The 15,682-nt window shown below is 49.4% G+C and overlaps 2 protein-coding genes across 8 annotated transcripts in view; both read right to left on the bottom strand.

The window, feature by feature from the left end:
* Window positions 1-6,668, bottom strand: part of NHEJ1 (non-homologous end joining factor 1) — a 76,749-nt gene extending 70,081 nt beyond the window's left edge. For 3 of the 5 annotated variants that reach the window (XM_060151280.1, XM_060151282.1, XM_060151283.1), the window contains exons 1-3: window positions 6,556-6,668; window positions 3,205-3,381; window positions 2,549-2,761 (exon numbers count right to left, since the gene is read on the bottom strand). In XM_060151280.1, coding sequence (XP_060007263.1) covers window positions 2,549-2,761; window positions 3,205-3,381 — 390 coding nt within the window. In that variant the 5' untranslated portion in view covers window positions 6,556-6,668. Of the gene's footprint in view, window positions 1-2,548; window positions 2,762-3,204; window positions 3,486-6,555 lie in introns of all 5 variants that reach the window. The other 2 variants (XM_060151281.1, XM_060151284.1) reach the window with 2 other exon arrangements.
* Window positions 6,669-7,777: 1,109 nt separating this feature from the next.
* On the bottom strand, window positions 7,778-14,400 carry SLC23A3 (solute carrier family 23 member 3). 3 transcript variants are annotated; one of them, XM_060151276.1, is made up of 12 exons: window positions 14,236-14,400; window positions 13,951-14,108; window positions 13,716-13,837; window positions 13,454-13,527; window positions 12,945-13,126; window positions 12,498-12,621; window positions 12,234-12,342; window positions 10,835-11,088; window positions 10,231-10,336; window positions 9,626-9,793; window positions 8,514-8,609; window positions 7,778-8,070 (listed from the first exon to the last, which is right to left on the bottom strand). In XM_060151276.1, exons 1-12 carry the CDS (start codon window positions 14,398-14,400, stop codon window positions 7,778-7,780), a joined length of 1,851 nt encoding a protein of 616 aa, XP_060007259.1. The 3 variants fall into 3 exon arrangements, with proteins under 3 accessions (XP_060007259.1, XP_060007260.1, XP_060007261.1); XM_060151277.1 differs by having other exon boundaries at window positions 13,740-13,837; XM_060151278.1 differs by lacking the exon at window positions 10,835-11,088 and having other exon boundaries at window positions 12,234-12,273; window positions 12,498-12,590; window positions 13,740-13,837.
* Window positions 14,401-15,682: the final 1,282 nt, after the last annotated feature.

Below are 15,682 nucleotides of genomic sequence, written 5' to 3'. Positions count from 1 at the left end.
CAGTAATTGCTTCAGAGAAGGAAAATGAGGGACTGGAAAGGGAGTAGAAAGAAGACCTATTTCTTCCCTACATACACTTAAATGCTATTTGAAGTGTTTGCCTTTTGCATGAGTTACTCATTCAAAAAGAATTAAATAAAAACTATGACAAGAATGAGTAACAAACAAAAATTATGACTGTGTGACCTCATAGACACACACACAAGCCTGAAATAGTATCCGCCTACATCCTCACCGGTGTCCACTGGCTCTAACTTTTTCCCTATAAAGCTTCCTCAGGTACAGGGATTTCCCTGGGATGGCATTCTTCTTCTTTTAATAATATACCTTGAAGCATAATTATTAATAAATTGTTCTCCCCATGGCCAACCGAGATTCATTCCACTCTAAACACTGTTGCCTCTTTTTATTTATTTATAATTTATTTTATTTATTTATTTTTTTGGCTGCATTGGGTCTTCATTGCTGCGTGTGGGCTTTCTCTAGCCGTGGCGAGCGGGGGCTACTCTTCATTGCAGTCTGCGGGCTTCTCATTGCGGTGGCTTCTCTTGTTGTGGAGCATGGGCTCTAGGCGTGCAGGCTTCACTAGTTGTGACATACGGGCTCAGCAGTTGTGGCTCATGGACCCTAGAGTGCGGGCTCAGTATTTGTGGTGCACGGGCTTAGTTGTTCCGCGGCATGTGGGATCTTCCCGGACCAGGGCTTGAACCCTTGTCCCCTGCATTGGTAGGCGGATTCTTAACCACTGTGCCACCAGGGAAGCCCCTGTTGCCTCTTTTTAAATTGCAGCTCTGCAATTAGAGGAATTTGCCTAGAATAGCTAGGTTTTCTTCACCCATTACTTTCAATTATAATATCATTATACAAGTGTTCTTTACTGTATTCTTTTGAAAGAAAAAACTATTAGAGCCCATCAGCTTCCAACAAGAACTGCCTCCCCAATCTCACTCTTCTGAATTTCCAGGGCTGTGTGATATAAAATGAGAGTAGCTATTGCTAGGGCTTCCCCAAGGCTGCCCAAATGTTTTTGTGTCATAACAAGCATTATTGAGGGAACAGTGCCTCCTGGTGTTACTTAGAAAAAGTTACAGGGGTTTTGAACAAGATAAATTCTACCTAAAGCAAGGTGGAAATTTTCACAAGAAGTTCAATTAAAATCAACAAAATTGAGTGATTATTATTTGCTAAGCACTGTTAATGGGCCTTAAAAATTCAGAGGTTAGTGTTCTCCAAACACTCAAGACTAGCTTGGGTCAAAAACACTAGATCAAAAACAGGGAACAGTTTATTGAAAAGCACTTTGTTCCATCACCCTATTGTTGCCAAAGCATCACACTACCTCTGGGAAACTAAAGAAGGGAGACAGGAAATGATGCCCATTTGTCTTCAGATCCCTCTGCTGATAAACCTACAACCTTAGGACCCCCAAAGAAGACCCTGTCCTCTAATGCTAAAACAAGCTCTGTTTCTATAAAAGGGTAGAAGGACAAGCAGAAGTAATTCCTGCAAACTAGTTCTTCACTCTCAACTAACTAATTGCTAATAAAAGCTCTTGGGGCCTAGAAAGCTACAAGTGAGCAGAGGACATTATCTTCTGAGTCCCTGAAAATGGGCTCTTGAATCAGACCTACCTGGGAGTCAAATTCCAGCTCATTCATTTATAAACTGGATGACTTTGGACAAATTACCTTCAATCTCAGCTTGCTACTCTGAAAAATGGCAATAATATTTATCTTGCAGGACAGGACAGTTGTGAGGATTAAATGACAAGATAATGTTCAGAAAGGTACTCAACACTGGTATATAGCCTACCCTACTACCAGAGTGATCTTGATAAATTACAAATTGGATCGTGTTAAACCCCTGCTTAAAGTTGTTCAGTGAATCCCTGTTGCCTTTTGGGTAAAATCCAAACTCATTAGAATCCTTCAAGATCTGGCCACTGCCTACCTCATTTCTCACGGCTCCCTGTAGTCATGAAGTTCCCCCACTTGCCCCACACTTATACATCTCCACACCTCTCAGAATGCATTCATGCCTAAAATGATCTTTTTATTTTCTCCCACTTATTTCCTATTCATCTTCAAAACTCAGCTCAGAAACTCTCTCTTCAAAAAGGTTTTTCAGATCCTCAATCATCCTGGGCTTATCTCAATCAAAGTATATACCATAATTTATCCTGTTTCCTGTCTGTCTGCCTTCTCATTAGATTATGAACTCCAGGAATAGGCTATATTGTTTTAGATCTGGACACCCAACAATTAGCCCATAGTAGATGCTTAATAAATGTTGAATAAACCAAGTAATGAATAAAGATACCCGGTAAAGCATGTAGGCCCAAACTATGCTCCTTTTGTAAGGAAAGAATGTACCAGTCAAGAAATCTTTCTGCCTTCTTCCTAGTCAAGGAAAGTTTTCTAATTGGAGACAAATGTCAAATGGGGTTTACCAAAAAAAAAAAAACCCACCTAAAGCTTCATTTGAGAAGCTTTGAGAAGGGGAAGCAGCTGGCATCCCTTTCCCTACCCCGTATTTGAATTGCACTTACCAGCGAAGGGCTAGCTAGGATGCAGTGGAAATTCCAATAGAATGGGAGACCAGAGAGCTCACTCCGCACCCGGAGTATCAGCGCCTCTGCCACACGATCACAGGAGAATGTAGCTTTGCCAGGGCAAGCAGTGTCCTTCAACAGTGGGCAAAGCAGATCATCCAAATGACAAAGAAAAGCCGCAGGAGGAGCAGTGAGGCGCTTGTTCAGCTCCTAAGAAGAGAGCAAGCGTTGCACAGGGTGAGAGGGCTAAAAGGAAACTGACTCCCTGGTAAGTAACAGCAAAGGAAAGCTCTGGTTAACATGAAGACAGTGGGCAGAAGAGGAAGGGAAGGGAAAATAAAAACATCAGAACAGGAAAGAAGAAAACAAAAAGAAGAGAGATCAACTGGCCTACTTCACAATTCTGCCTTCCACTGAATGCACTACAGAAACACACATACACACACACACACACACACACACACACCCATATGGAAAGATCCTAGGGCTAGAGGTAGAAGTGCAGAACATTAATGGGAATTGTAGCAACCTAATTTGACCTTCCTTGGCTACCTATAGGCCAATGAGCTGGGTGATGTTAATGCCCCCTGACCTTCACTAGGAAAGAAATTATGTCCACTGCCACCCATAGCAGTACTTCTCTTCACACTTACCTTGGCTCGCTGGCTGATCACACTAGTGTCCACCTGTTCATGCCACACCTGTTGAAGATCTGAAACCAGCAAGGCATAGCCCTGCTTGGTGATATAAGCCTTGGCCAAGAGGGAATTCTCGGCAAGCTGTAGCCATGCCCACGGCTGCATCAGCAGGCCTTGCTCCAGTTCCTCCATCTGCAGGAGAGTCTTAATTTAGCAAAGTGCCCCCAGGGTGCTGTAGGCCTGGGGGGACACCACTCAGAGAGTTCTCTATCAAATACATCTTGTGAAAATCCTCCCTAAGAAAACAGAAGGCATTGATTTACATTCTACCCCCTCTCCTTCACCCTCCCAGTATATAACCAGCTGAGCACCAACCTTACCACCTCTTGCCACTAAAAATCGATTTAGAATTTTGAGGGTTTTTTTTCCCATATTAAATTCCTAGAAAACATAAAATATCTCCTTCTTCTATAGCGGTTAAGCCTCAGCATATTGGTACTAGTATTTCTGCTTTCTAATAATATAACAATATGGAAACCTAAACCATTCTTGTTGCACCTTTATCACATTCCTAATAAATATGTCAATGTTATCCTTTCCCAGAGCTTCTAGAAGAGAAGAAATAGTTCTTGTTTTACAAAACATCATGTCATAAGTGTCACACGCAGGAAATTCAAATTATTTGATCATTATCTAAAAGCAAAACTCTGGGCTTCCCTGGTGGCGCAGTGGTTAAGAATCCACCTGCCAATGCAGGGGACACAGGTTCGAGCCCTGGTCCATGAAGGTCCCACATATCGTGGAGCAACTAAGCCAGTGTGCCACAACTATGGAGCCTGCACTCTACAGCCCGCGAGCCACAACTACTGAAGCCCGCACGCCTAGAGCCCGTGCTCCACAACAAGAGAAGCCACCGCAATGAGAAGCCCGTGCACCGCAGGGAAGAGTAGCCCCCGATCGCCGCAACTAGAGAAAGCCTGCATGCAGCAACGAAGACCCAACACAGCCATAAATTAAAAATAAATAAATAAAATCTAAAAAAAAAAAACTCTGGAAGCTCTCAGAATTTTAAATATGTGTGTGTGTGGGTATATATATATATGTATTCCCTAAACATATATATATATTTCCTAAATGAATATATGTATGTATGTGTGTGTGTGTGTGTGTATATATATATATATATATATATTTATATGCCCCCTAAATATATTTTTTCCCTAAATATATATACATTCTCTAAGTCAGGGATTCTTAATCTAGAGTCTATGCATGTAAACCCTCTGGAATTATGTGCAAAATTTGTGCATACCTGCATATACCCATTTGGAGGGAAGACGTCCACAGCTATGGTCAAATTCTCAAAGGGATCAATGAGACACAAATAAAGAGCTAATAACTCTGTGTCCAGAAGCAAGGAGAAAAGCCCCAACCCCATTTCAAGAAGACCCTGAATGACTAAGAAGTCAATACAAGGCACAGCACATCACAGAGGTAGAGACCACGAATTAACTCCACTTCACTCATCCACACCCACATCCAAGGCACTGCCATCAATGATATCATGCCCGGCTGCACATCCTGGAAACCAACCTTTTGACTTCAGCAACTAAATTTGTAGCCTTAATCTAGTAGATGTTCAGTAACTATGGCTAGTTTACAGGCAGTTTGATCATTTTTCCGGAGGGTAAAAAAAAAAAAAGGGTGGACCTCCCTGGCGGTTAAGACTCCATGCCTCCACTGCAGGGGGCACGGGTTCAATCCCTGGTCAGAGATCCTGCGCAGCCAAACAAAAAACGTGATGTAATTTCAGTTTATAAACACAAAGTGAAGTTGGTGGGGGGAGCGCAGATCTTAGAATACAAAGAAAACAATGAAAATCCTTGGATTTCATTAACGTGGTTAACACGGTGCTGTTCTTCCAGTCATTTTCATCTCAATCTAAGCCATTATTCTTCCAACCATAACCTAGTTTTTGAAGCATGGCCTTGTAACATAATTTGTACAGTCACTAGACAGGTGAAATAGAACTATATATATTGTGATTTTTATCTGCAGCAGCCTCAAAACCTTGTGTTCAGATGATGGTATTTCAGTCACATTCCCCCCTGCTGTTCCTACTGGGAAGAGAAGATCTTGGAATGATTAAGCTAGTCCTCACGGGACCAGAGTTCCACATTGCTCAAGGTCAGAAACAGCAAGTCGGTCACAAACAGCAAGTCGCCAAGCCCTTCTCTCCCTTACAGGCACTCCCCAGCGTGCGCTCTAAGAGTCACCAAAATTGGGTTGACTATCCGAGCCTGTCACTTCGGAAAGCCTGGAAGCTCAGGACCCTCACACAGTATGTTTTGTTCTGCGGGCGGGGGAGGAGTTTAAAATGTGGGATCTGGGATCAACAAGCCCCCTAAAAAGGTCTGAGAAATTCAGCATCAGACCTGGGTTTGCTGCTCCCACCACGCGTGTCCTGCTTTGAGGCCTCTATATCTCACCTTTCTCATGTTTCCTTCAAGGATGCCTTTAACCCTCACGTTAACCAGAGTCACCCGTTTATTATTTTGAATGAGGATGGGGAAGCGCCGAGGGCCAACAGAGGAGTGGGGTGGCCTAAAGCGGGTCGGCACCCAGTCCCGCACCTCGGCCGTGAGCCCCTCCCTCGGCGCAGTTCCTCCGCCATCCTGCAGAGGGCAGCAAAACCCCGGCGACCGTCCGGGCTGGGCCCCGCCCCGCCCCTCGGTCCCTTTACCACAGCTCTACCCCAGGAGACCCGCCTGGCGTCCAGTTTCCATTCGCCCTCACTAGAAAGGCCTTCACCGTTCACGTTTCTATTTTTTTTTTTTTATGCAGTATGCGGGCCTCTCACTGTTGTGGCCTTGACGCGCAGGCTCAGCGGCCATAGGCTCACGGGCCCAGCCGCTCCGCGGCATGAGGGATCCTCCCGGACTGGGGCACGAACCCGTGTCCCGAACCCGTGTCCCCTGCATTGGCAGGTGAACTCTCAACCACTGCGCCACCGGGGAAGCCCCACGTTTCTATTTTTACAGCACGGGCTGCATGAGGCGCGGCTCGGGACCCCTCAAAGGGCAACAAAACCGAAAACCGGCTGCTTGGTGGCGCCGAGCGGCCCGCATAGGAGTACCCGCACAAACCCCGCCTCGCGGCCGGGAGGCAAGCTGCGCACGCGCGGCCCCCCGGCCCCGCCCACGCCCACCCTCGGAGGCCTGTCCCAGAACCCCGGCCGCGCGCGGGTCCCTCCTGGGAGGAAAACTCTTGGAGGAAGCGCGTTGCCAGGGCCAGCCCGCAGAGTCCGAGCAATCTCTCGCCGCCCGGCCCCGGCCCTGGCCCCGATTAGAGCTCGACCCCACCTACCGTGAGCGGCCTCGAGAGCTCTCACTCTCCCCGCGGCAAGCTGGCCCGCCCGCGCAACCCGAAAGGCCTAGAGTAGGGGCATTTCCCCCCAACCACGGGGAGGCGGGGTCTTGGGACACTGGGGCGGAGCCCAAGCCTGATGTGGGCGGGACATCTGGGCCCACGGAGCTGATAAATGGATCCGTCAGAGGTGGAGCGACACCGTGGCCGGGAAAGCGAGAAGAGAGGCTGGAGAACTCCCTGGTAGAGAGGTGGAGGGGTAGGGCCGCCCCTCAGTGTCGCGCTGGCAGAGTAGAAAGAATGCCGGACGAAGTGCAGGAGAGGGGACCCCGGATTTGGATTTGTTGATAAACCCAAAGTCATTTCCCTTCCCTACGCGTCCAGCCTTTTTTGTTGTTTTGTTTTTAAATAAAACGAGGGGATTGAACTTCACTAGATATCTCTTTTGGGTCTCCACCAGCACTCGAGTTAAGAGATGAGTCTCCCAGGCATAAATCCCATGGTCTGACCTCATCCTTTACCTCTCCTGTCTCATTTCTCCCTCCATGCACCCCCAATTTATGCTCCATCACCACAGAGAAGCTTGACATCCTTCAACTCATCTTGCACCTTGTACAACTTACTGTTTTGCTCGAGCTGAATACTTGAGCCTAAAAAATTCTCCCCATCCCTGTTCCACAACGAAAAATCCTCTTGTTAAGGCCAGCCTCAGTGCTGCTTCTATGTAAAGCTTTTCCCACTATCCCCAATCAGAACTCATTATTTCTTCCGCTTTGCTCCCATAGCATTGTTTCGATCTTTATTGCAGACTGCTTTCTACTTTGGATTTTAGTTGGTAATTACATGTCTTTTTAAACCATAAGTGTTTGAGAGGGCAGGGACCCTGCCTTATCCATATCTGTATTTCCAGGACCTTGCACATAGGAGGCATAATAAGTATCAGTTAGTGAATGCTGGGGTTCGAGTATAGATAGTTCACAGGCAAAATATCATTCAATCATGGCCCATAAACCATGGCCCTGCTCTGGAACAGTTGGGCCTAATTAAGAGAAGGAAAGGCAAACACACCTGCTGGGAAATGAGACCTTTAGGTGGGCCCGTGTGAAACACACACACACACACACATCCTCTCCCTGAGAGAAAGTAGAGCCTGGGATCTGGCTCTCCAGCAAGCTGAGAGATAGGGCTAAAGTAATCAAGGTGGAAGCTGGAGTCCTGGTAATTACTGGGACCTAAGTTCTTCTCTGCTAGACCCAGGGCACTGCTCCCCAAAGCCAGGCAGCAAGTCGGCTGTCTCTCCTGGCTCAGAGGGCACTCCTTCTTCATTCCCAGAGTCTTCGGGAAGTGGGCAGAGGCAACGGAGGGGATGGGGAATGCAGGGACACAGGTTTTGGATGGAGAAAGGAAGCTCATACTCTTGAGCAGGCTTCTCCCTGGACTTCTGAGGCATCCGAACCTCTTGGGCAGTGAAAGAAGATGGCAGCCCTTGACCTAGGCCTCGCTCAAGCTGTGTGCCTGCAAAAGAGAGGGTGGTCAGGGCTTCCCTGGTGGTGCAGTGGTTAAGAATCCGCCTGCCAATGCAGGGGACACAGGTTCAAGCTCTGGTCCGGGAAGATCCCACATACCATGGAGCAACTAAGCTTGTGTGCTGCAACTACTGAGCCTGTGCTCTAGAGCCCACGAGCCACAACTACTGAAGCCCTCTCGCCTAGAGCCCGTGCTCCACAGCAAGAGAAGCCACCACAATAAGAAGCCCGCACTCGCCGCAGCTAGAGAAAGCCTGCATACAGCAACGAAGACCCAACAGAGCCAAAAATAAGATAAATTTTAAAAAATATATGTTTTTAATTCAAAGAGAGAGAGAGAGAGAGAGAGAGGGTGTTCAGGCCATTGCCCAACCCAGGAAGTGATGACTTCCTGGCCATTCCCCAGTCTGCTGGGGCCTGGCCTCAACTTACCAGGAACGGTGTTCTCTAGGAGGAAGCCCAAGAGTCCCGCCAGGAAGATGGGCTCTGTGAGCAGTGAGCGTAGTAACACATCCAAGGGGCTCCAGCCTACAGGGGGTTGGGGCCAGGCAGGAGGGGAAACTCTGATCCTATGCAAAGCCAAGGAGCCTAATACTTCCAACCTAAGCCTAAGTCTTGGACCAAGGACAGATCTTTCTGAACTGTTCCATGCCCCCCCTCCTTTGTCCCTGTGCTCTCTATTTCCCACACCCAGGCCCTTCCCACAGGGTCCCTGCTCAACACCCTATCTTCTAAGCATACACATGCCCTCCAGATATGCTTCGATAGTTCCAGGCTCCCTGTCTCCTGAAAGTTTGGTATTAAAAGCCCCAACCTTATTTCCCATTTCTTACCTTCTGTGCTCTAGCCTGGGTTCCTCAACCTCAGTACTACTAACATTTTGGACTAGATACTTTTCTGTTTGAGGGGGCTGTTCTGTACATTGCAGAATGTTTAGTAGCATCCTTCTACCCACTAAGTGCCACTAACAATCACCTCTCCCCTGCTTGTAACAACCAAAAATGTCTCCAGACATTGCCAGATGTTCTCTGTGGGACAAAACCATCCTCAGTTAAGAACCACTGCTATTTGCTAAGCTAAGCTAACTAAGTTACTCGCCACTCCCAGGACATACCCTGTGACTTCCTACTTCTATGTCTTTGTTTATGGTGGTTCCTCCACCAGGAATGACCTTCTCACCAAATACGTTTTTAAATCTTACCGTCCTTCAAGACCAGCTCAATGTTACTTTCTCCATAAAAGTTACCCAGATCATCTCCAACAGAAGCCATCTCTCTCACCGCCGAGCACCATAGCTCTTTATCTAAACCTTTCTAGTTATGTTTCTACACATCTCATCTCTTTTTCTAGACTGTCACATCTACAGTCACCTTTGTATCCCAAGGGGCTAGCACAGTATTCAATAAATATTTGCTAAACAAATGGGTGGACTATACCAAAGCCCTTCTCTGGGTGTGGGGGCCTGGAGTCCAGAGAAACTCAAGCCTTGAGCCCTTGCTTTCCCACTGCAAAGCAACTTCTCTTTCCATCCCCCCTCTTCCCACCTGTGCTCAGTAGGACTGGAGCTTCCCGAAACCATCTTGGCAGCAACAGGGCCATGAAGATGGAGAAGCCAACAATGAAGACATTCCGCCCAGAGTCAATGTCAGCCAAGTGGAAGCTGGAGAATCCAGTAGACAGAACCACGGCCTGGGTCACCCCCAGCACCCCACCTGTCTCATACAGAAGTAATTGAAGATGTTGGGAGAGGGCTGGCACAGCAGAGAGTATTGCAGGCCAGGGCAGGTTGTAATGGGCGGAGACAACCAAGAGGCCCAGGAGCAGAGAAGGCCAGTCAAGAGGCCAAGATGGAGGGTGGGAGGGAGGGAGACGCAAGAGGGAAGACATATGGGAACATATGTTTATGTATGACTGATTCACTTTGTTATAAAGCAGAAACTAACACACCATTGTAAAGCAATTATACCCCAATAAAGATGTTAAAAAAAAAAAAGAGGCCAAGATATGGCTGAGAAAATAGGACAGCTGACACGTACATCCATATATTAGGGAGGCTATTCAGAAAGAAAGGGTGCTGACCACCAGCAACCAGTTGGGCCCTGCTGGGGGGTACTGGTTCAACACCAGTCCTGCTGATACATCCACTCACCAAGCACAGGCAGTGGGATGGTGGTGAAGAGCTGGACCAGCCTCGGGGAAAGCCCAAGCACCACGCAGAGCAGCCCCACCAAGTGGGCCACTCGCCGAGATCCAGCCTAGAAAACACAGCCACCTCCTCGACCGTTCAAGGTTTTCACCTGGCCGACACCTTCTCATCGTTTGGATCCCAACTCAAATGTCACTCTCCCAGGAAGCATCCCCCAGCACTCTACCTAAAGGGGCTTCCCTTACTCAACCACTATCCCACCCCCACTTTGTTTTCTAAATAGCACTTATCACTCTTGGAAATTATCTCTTTTTTTTTTTTTCTTAAATTGTCCACCTCTCTCTCTCGAAGTCCCCAAGACAGCAGGGACTTCATCTGACTTGCTTCTCTCTAGAACCTCAGCCCTGGCACAGTGCCTGAGGCACAGAAGGAGTTCAGTAGTGATTTAGTGTCTTCCTCACACTCCTAGCCCTTACCACTTCTAGGTACCTCTCTAAATGAGATCACTGCTGTGGAGTGCCTGGCAGAGGGCTGGGCACAGCTGGCAATCAGTCCCCTTCCCTCTCCTGCACCTCCGGCTCCTCTCCCCCCACCCCCGTCCACATACCTGGAGAAGGCTCACCGTGCCCACGTTGGGGAAGCTGGATGCAGTGCCCATGGGGCTCCCCAACAGCCCGGCCAGCACACTGCCCAGACCCTCCAGGCTCAGCCCTCGGCTACAGGCATGCGGAGGTGGAGAAGGCAGATGCAGCAGCTGGCCACACAGGGCATAGCAGCCCAGGGAGCTGGTGGAAGCTGCCAAGGCCATAGAGATGCCTGCAGCCAGAGCCCTGGGTGTCAGCAAGGGCCAGTCCCACTCAGCTGGGGAGGGAGAAAGAGCTGCTTTGGGGCCAGACTCACGTCTGAAGCATCCCCCTGCCTCTGACAGCCTATGACACAAGCACCCTAAAGGCCCCATTGTCTCTGAAGATAATGGCTTGGGACAAAAGCATCAAACTCAGGGTAAAGACCCATCCCTTTACTGTGGTCTACAAGGTCCTCTTTGGTCTGACCCTTACCTATCTCTCTAACCTCATCTCCCACCACACTCTGCCTCACTTCTTTCACTCCAGATACACTGGCCTTGTTTCAGGCCCTTGTACTTGTGTTGCTGGCCACTAGAGGGCCTTTACATATGCTGTTCTCTCCACCTAGAATGCTCTTCACTCTTGCCTTTACCCAATAAGCTCCTACTCATCTCTCACATCTCAGCTCAGTGATCACTTCCTCAAGAATGCCTTTCCTGGGAATTCTCTGGTGGTCCAGTGGTTAGGGTTCCATGCTCTCACTGCGAGGGCCCACGTTCAATCCCTGGTTGGGGAACTCAGATCCCACAAGCCACACAGTGCAGCCAAAAAAATTTTTAATTAAAAATTAAATAAATAAAAACATAAAAAAAGAGTGCCTTTCCTGAACTCTCCAATAAAGTCAGATTCCCCATTATGACCTTTCATCACACAAGGTACCCGCCCTTTTTAATTTACGGCGTGCAATTTTACATTTACTTGGGTGACTATTTAATTAGTATCTGTATTCCCCAACAGATTATAGGCTTCATGAGTGCAGGTACCGTGTCTGTCATGTTTATCACCATGTCCCCTGTCACGTGCCTAGCACATAATAAGCACTCAACAGACCACTATTAAATTGATGAGAGAGCAAATTTCATATACAATGCCTCCTCAAAAGCAATCTTTGTGCACAGGTCACCAACTCAAATGTCTGTGGGAGTAAGTAACATAAATGTGTAAATTGGTTAAGGAGTATCAACACGCAGTGGTGGGGCTTACAGATGTCTCTAAACAGTAACAAAGACACCTGTGGTGAGCGGCTGGCATTGCCCCTCAGACTGGCAATTTCTCTCCCTTGTGTGTTTTGAGAATCCGTACAGCTAATTTCACTAACTCAGAGTCCAAAGAAAGAGACACCTTTATTTGAGTAAGAAGATGGAGGAGGAGAAAACCTACCTGGGTGAGGCAGCCAAAACCACGGTGCCTCGGCGGACAGCTCCCAGGGGGTGATGCTGAGACCCAGAAGGGCAGAGAGGATCCACACACAAGCTACTGGGATCAGCACCTGAGGGACAAGACTGAGACGGAAAAGAACCCCTCCCCCAGAACTTTTCAAGCTAGCCTTGGAGGGGTAGACAGAAACCAAAAGGTAGGGGGCCGAGCGAGCATTCCGTGCCAGCCCTTCTAACTTCAACTGCCCCTGCCCAGACCTCCACATACCGAGAGGAGCCTGAAGACAGGGATGTGAGTGTGGGTTGAAGAGGTTGAAGCTCGCCTCCAGGGGTGAGGCGGGAACAGGCGGGCACCCAGGTGCTGAGAACAGACCACCATGAGCAGGATAAGCCTAGGAGAGGGAAGGAGCTTTACGAGCAAGAGGAAGCAGTCATCCGGAGGCGGGGCAGTGGAGGTAGGAGTGGCAGAATACCATAAAAGGGGGTCCCGGAGAAGAAAGCCCCCCATGGAGGGGGAAGGAGGGCACCTTGGGGGTCAGTGGGAGACAAGGTGAAAGTCAGGGTGAACAAATGAATCCAGCAAAAGTCCTGGATTCCAGATCCACAAAGTGTTGTCCCTTTCAAGATGGCAGCTAAACCCGGTGGAGCCAGCACCTCTGCCCTCCCCCGCTCCCACACACCCCACCGGGCACCACGCCTCTCAGGACTTACGTACAGCGATGCCAGGCCCCAGTGAGCAGAGCAGAACAGGGCTACCTCCCTGTGGGCCGAGAGCCCTGCCACAACTAGGCTGGGGGCCAGCACCAGGGGCCCACAGTGGGGGAACAAGTGGCCAGGACCCCCGAACAGCCCCAGCATGACCTGCAGCAGCCCGGAGACCACCACGGCCCCGGACACCTGGTGGAGTGGAGAAGTGGACAAAGAGAAAACATTCTGCTCAATTGAGATGACCTCAGCCTGGACATCTTAACTAATTCCAGGGAGTTCTCTGGTGGCCTAGTGGTTAGGATTCCGGGCTTTCACTGCCGTGGCCCGGGTTCAGTCCCTGGTCAGGGAACTGAGATCCCACAAGCCACGTGGTGTGGAAAAAAAAAAATTCCAGGAGAGGTTCCCCCCACCCAACTCTTTGCCCTAGAGCCTCTCAGTCCCTGTAAAGTGGAAACAAGAGCCTCCCCAGTCGGGCACCACTCTTAGCTTTCCTCCTCCGCATCCCCACGTACTCACTTCTCGGAGAGAAGTGTTCCAGAGTTCCAGGCCGTGGCAGCCAGGTCCCCCACACAGGCGCAGCACAAGGGAAGCTGGGAGAAGTTGGGGACGTGGAGAGCAGAGAGATAAACAGGTTGGAGACCCATTGCTCTACAGTTCTGGCTGGTGCCTGACACAGCTCCAGCACCCCATGGTGCCTAACCCTCCCATCATTGCCCCATCTCAATCCTGCACCCACTTACAACTGTGTGCTCAGGTGGGCACCCAACCTCACCCTCACCCTGTGCCCTTGCTCTGTGCTCACAGTTTCCAGGTGTCCGGGTGGTCAGAGGTAGCTTCTGACTGGTCAGCACCAGACCAGGGATAAGAAACTCTAAGGATGGAGCCTGGATAAGAGGCAGCCTGTAGGAACAGCAGCCCAGGCAAGTCTGGAAACACGGGGCAGCTGAAAGCCTCCCCGAGCCTCTCCTACGCGCTGGGACCCTGTTCCCTTCTCTCCAGGGAGTTCCCCTCACCTGCTGCCCATCCAAGTTTGCAGGGCTGTAGACACGCCACATGAAAAGAGGCTGGAGGCCAGGAGCTGGGCAGGGGAGGAAGAGAGTCCTCCTGCAGGGAGACATTGAAGCAGGAGCAGGTGGGAGGCGCAGAGCAGAGAAGCCAGGACCAAGATATGCTGCAGGCAGAGGAACAGTCTTCAGAAATAGGCAGAAATACCTACTTCCAGAGGGTTTCTCATGCCACACCTCCTCCCTCCAAACACCCCCTTCAGCCAGCACCAGCTCCTGCACCTCTGCTCCTACCTGCAGAGCCAGAAGACAGCTGAGGCCCCAGGGTGGAGACCCACACACAGAGGCCCAAGAGTGAGAGGAGGGATTTTGGACAGCAGACGGCTGCGGCAGGGAAGCCATGGTACCCTGGGAGCCCACGGATCGGAGTTGTATGGCGTTGGGGGGTGATCGGCTCATGCTGCCCTGCCTTTCGTCTTGTCTTGCCTGCCCTGGAGTTAAGGAGGGAGAGTAAGAGGTCAGAGTTTGTGTGAAGTTAGCTGCCTGGAGTGGGCAGGGGGCGGGAGTGTCAATGAAGCAGAGCGAAGGGATGAGGGATTTGGGGCAGGACACGGCCCTTTCACCTTTGCCCAGCTCTTGCACAAATTCCGTCACCCATTAACCGGGGAGCCAAGTTCTGGACCCCTCCCCCCAAGAATCTCCATCTAGAGCCCCTGTCCCGGGATAGGAGTGGTGGGGAGGAAGCCTCTAAAATAGGCTGGGGAGATTTTACAGACTGTATTCCCTCCTCACCACTGCCATTTGCAACCATCACGATTACACTGCAGTTCTCAAGCCTATTAGCGTCCAGCCCCGTGGACTACCTCAAAAGGAAACATCCCTACATCGTGTACGACAACAGTGACCACAACTCCGTATAATGTCCTCACTGTAATATAAAGGAGAAATACAAGTAATTTATCCTTTCAGTGTGTGAAAGCTTGGGCCCAACTAAACCAGAAGACAATGAAGTAGTCCAGTGCCCACCCCCATATGTGGAATCAACGTGGATGTGACAACTGCAATGCCAACTGATATCGGTGCTTTCCTGATGACACGTGTACCACAGGCACTGCTGCCGTTAGTGACCTGATGTTCCAAAATAGTGAACAAGTTCTTGGTAAAGTGATGAACAAAGCATAGTTTTAATTTACACAGAGGTGCATTCCTAGCAAACTGAGTCTTTTTCCAAATGTGCAAAATCTATTGTGTTTACATGTAAAACACGTAATTCTAGGCTCAGACAAACAGGCTTTTCATATACGTGACGTACATCCGGTGGTTCAAAAATTGTCTCAGGAATTCTTCATAATAAGAGGTGGGGTTCCTGAGCATTTCAGGACGTGTAGCATCCTGTACAGGGCGACTACATGCCAGCGAGTTCCTTCCCTTCAAATTTTTGTCAATCAAAAAATGTCCCATAGGGACTTCCCCGGTGGTCCAATGGTTAGGACTCTATGCTTCTACTGCAGTGGGCATGGGCTCCATCCCTAGTCGGGGAACTGAGATCCCACATGCCACACAGTGCGGCCAAAAAACAAACAAAAAGCCCCATAAATTTCCAAGATGCACCCTAGGTAGCAGCACCACCCCTGCTGAGGACCTTCTTCCATGGTCCCAAATAACCTTAGTCCAGCTGGCTGCTCAGTTTTCCTTCTTCCAGTGATAACCCAGCCTTGGTCTTCTCTTTAATAATGGCGAC

This window comes from Lagenorhynchus albirostris, chromosome 6 (genome assembly GCF_949774975.1).
Source record: "Lagenorhynchus albirostris chromosome 6, mLagAlb1.1, whole genome shotgun sequence".
Classification (NCBI taxonomy): Eukaryota; Metazoa; Chordata; class Mammalia; order Artiodactyla; family Delphinidae; genus Lagenorhynchus; species Lagenorhynchus albirostris.
Note: the sequence above shows the minus strand (reverse complement) of the source record. Positions and strands in the feature narration are given on the sequence as shown.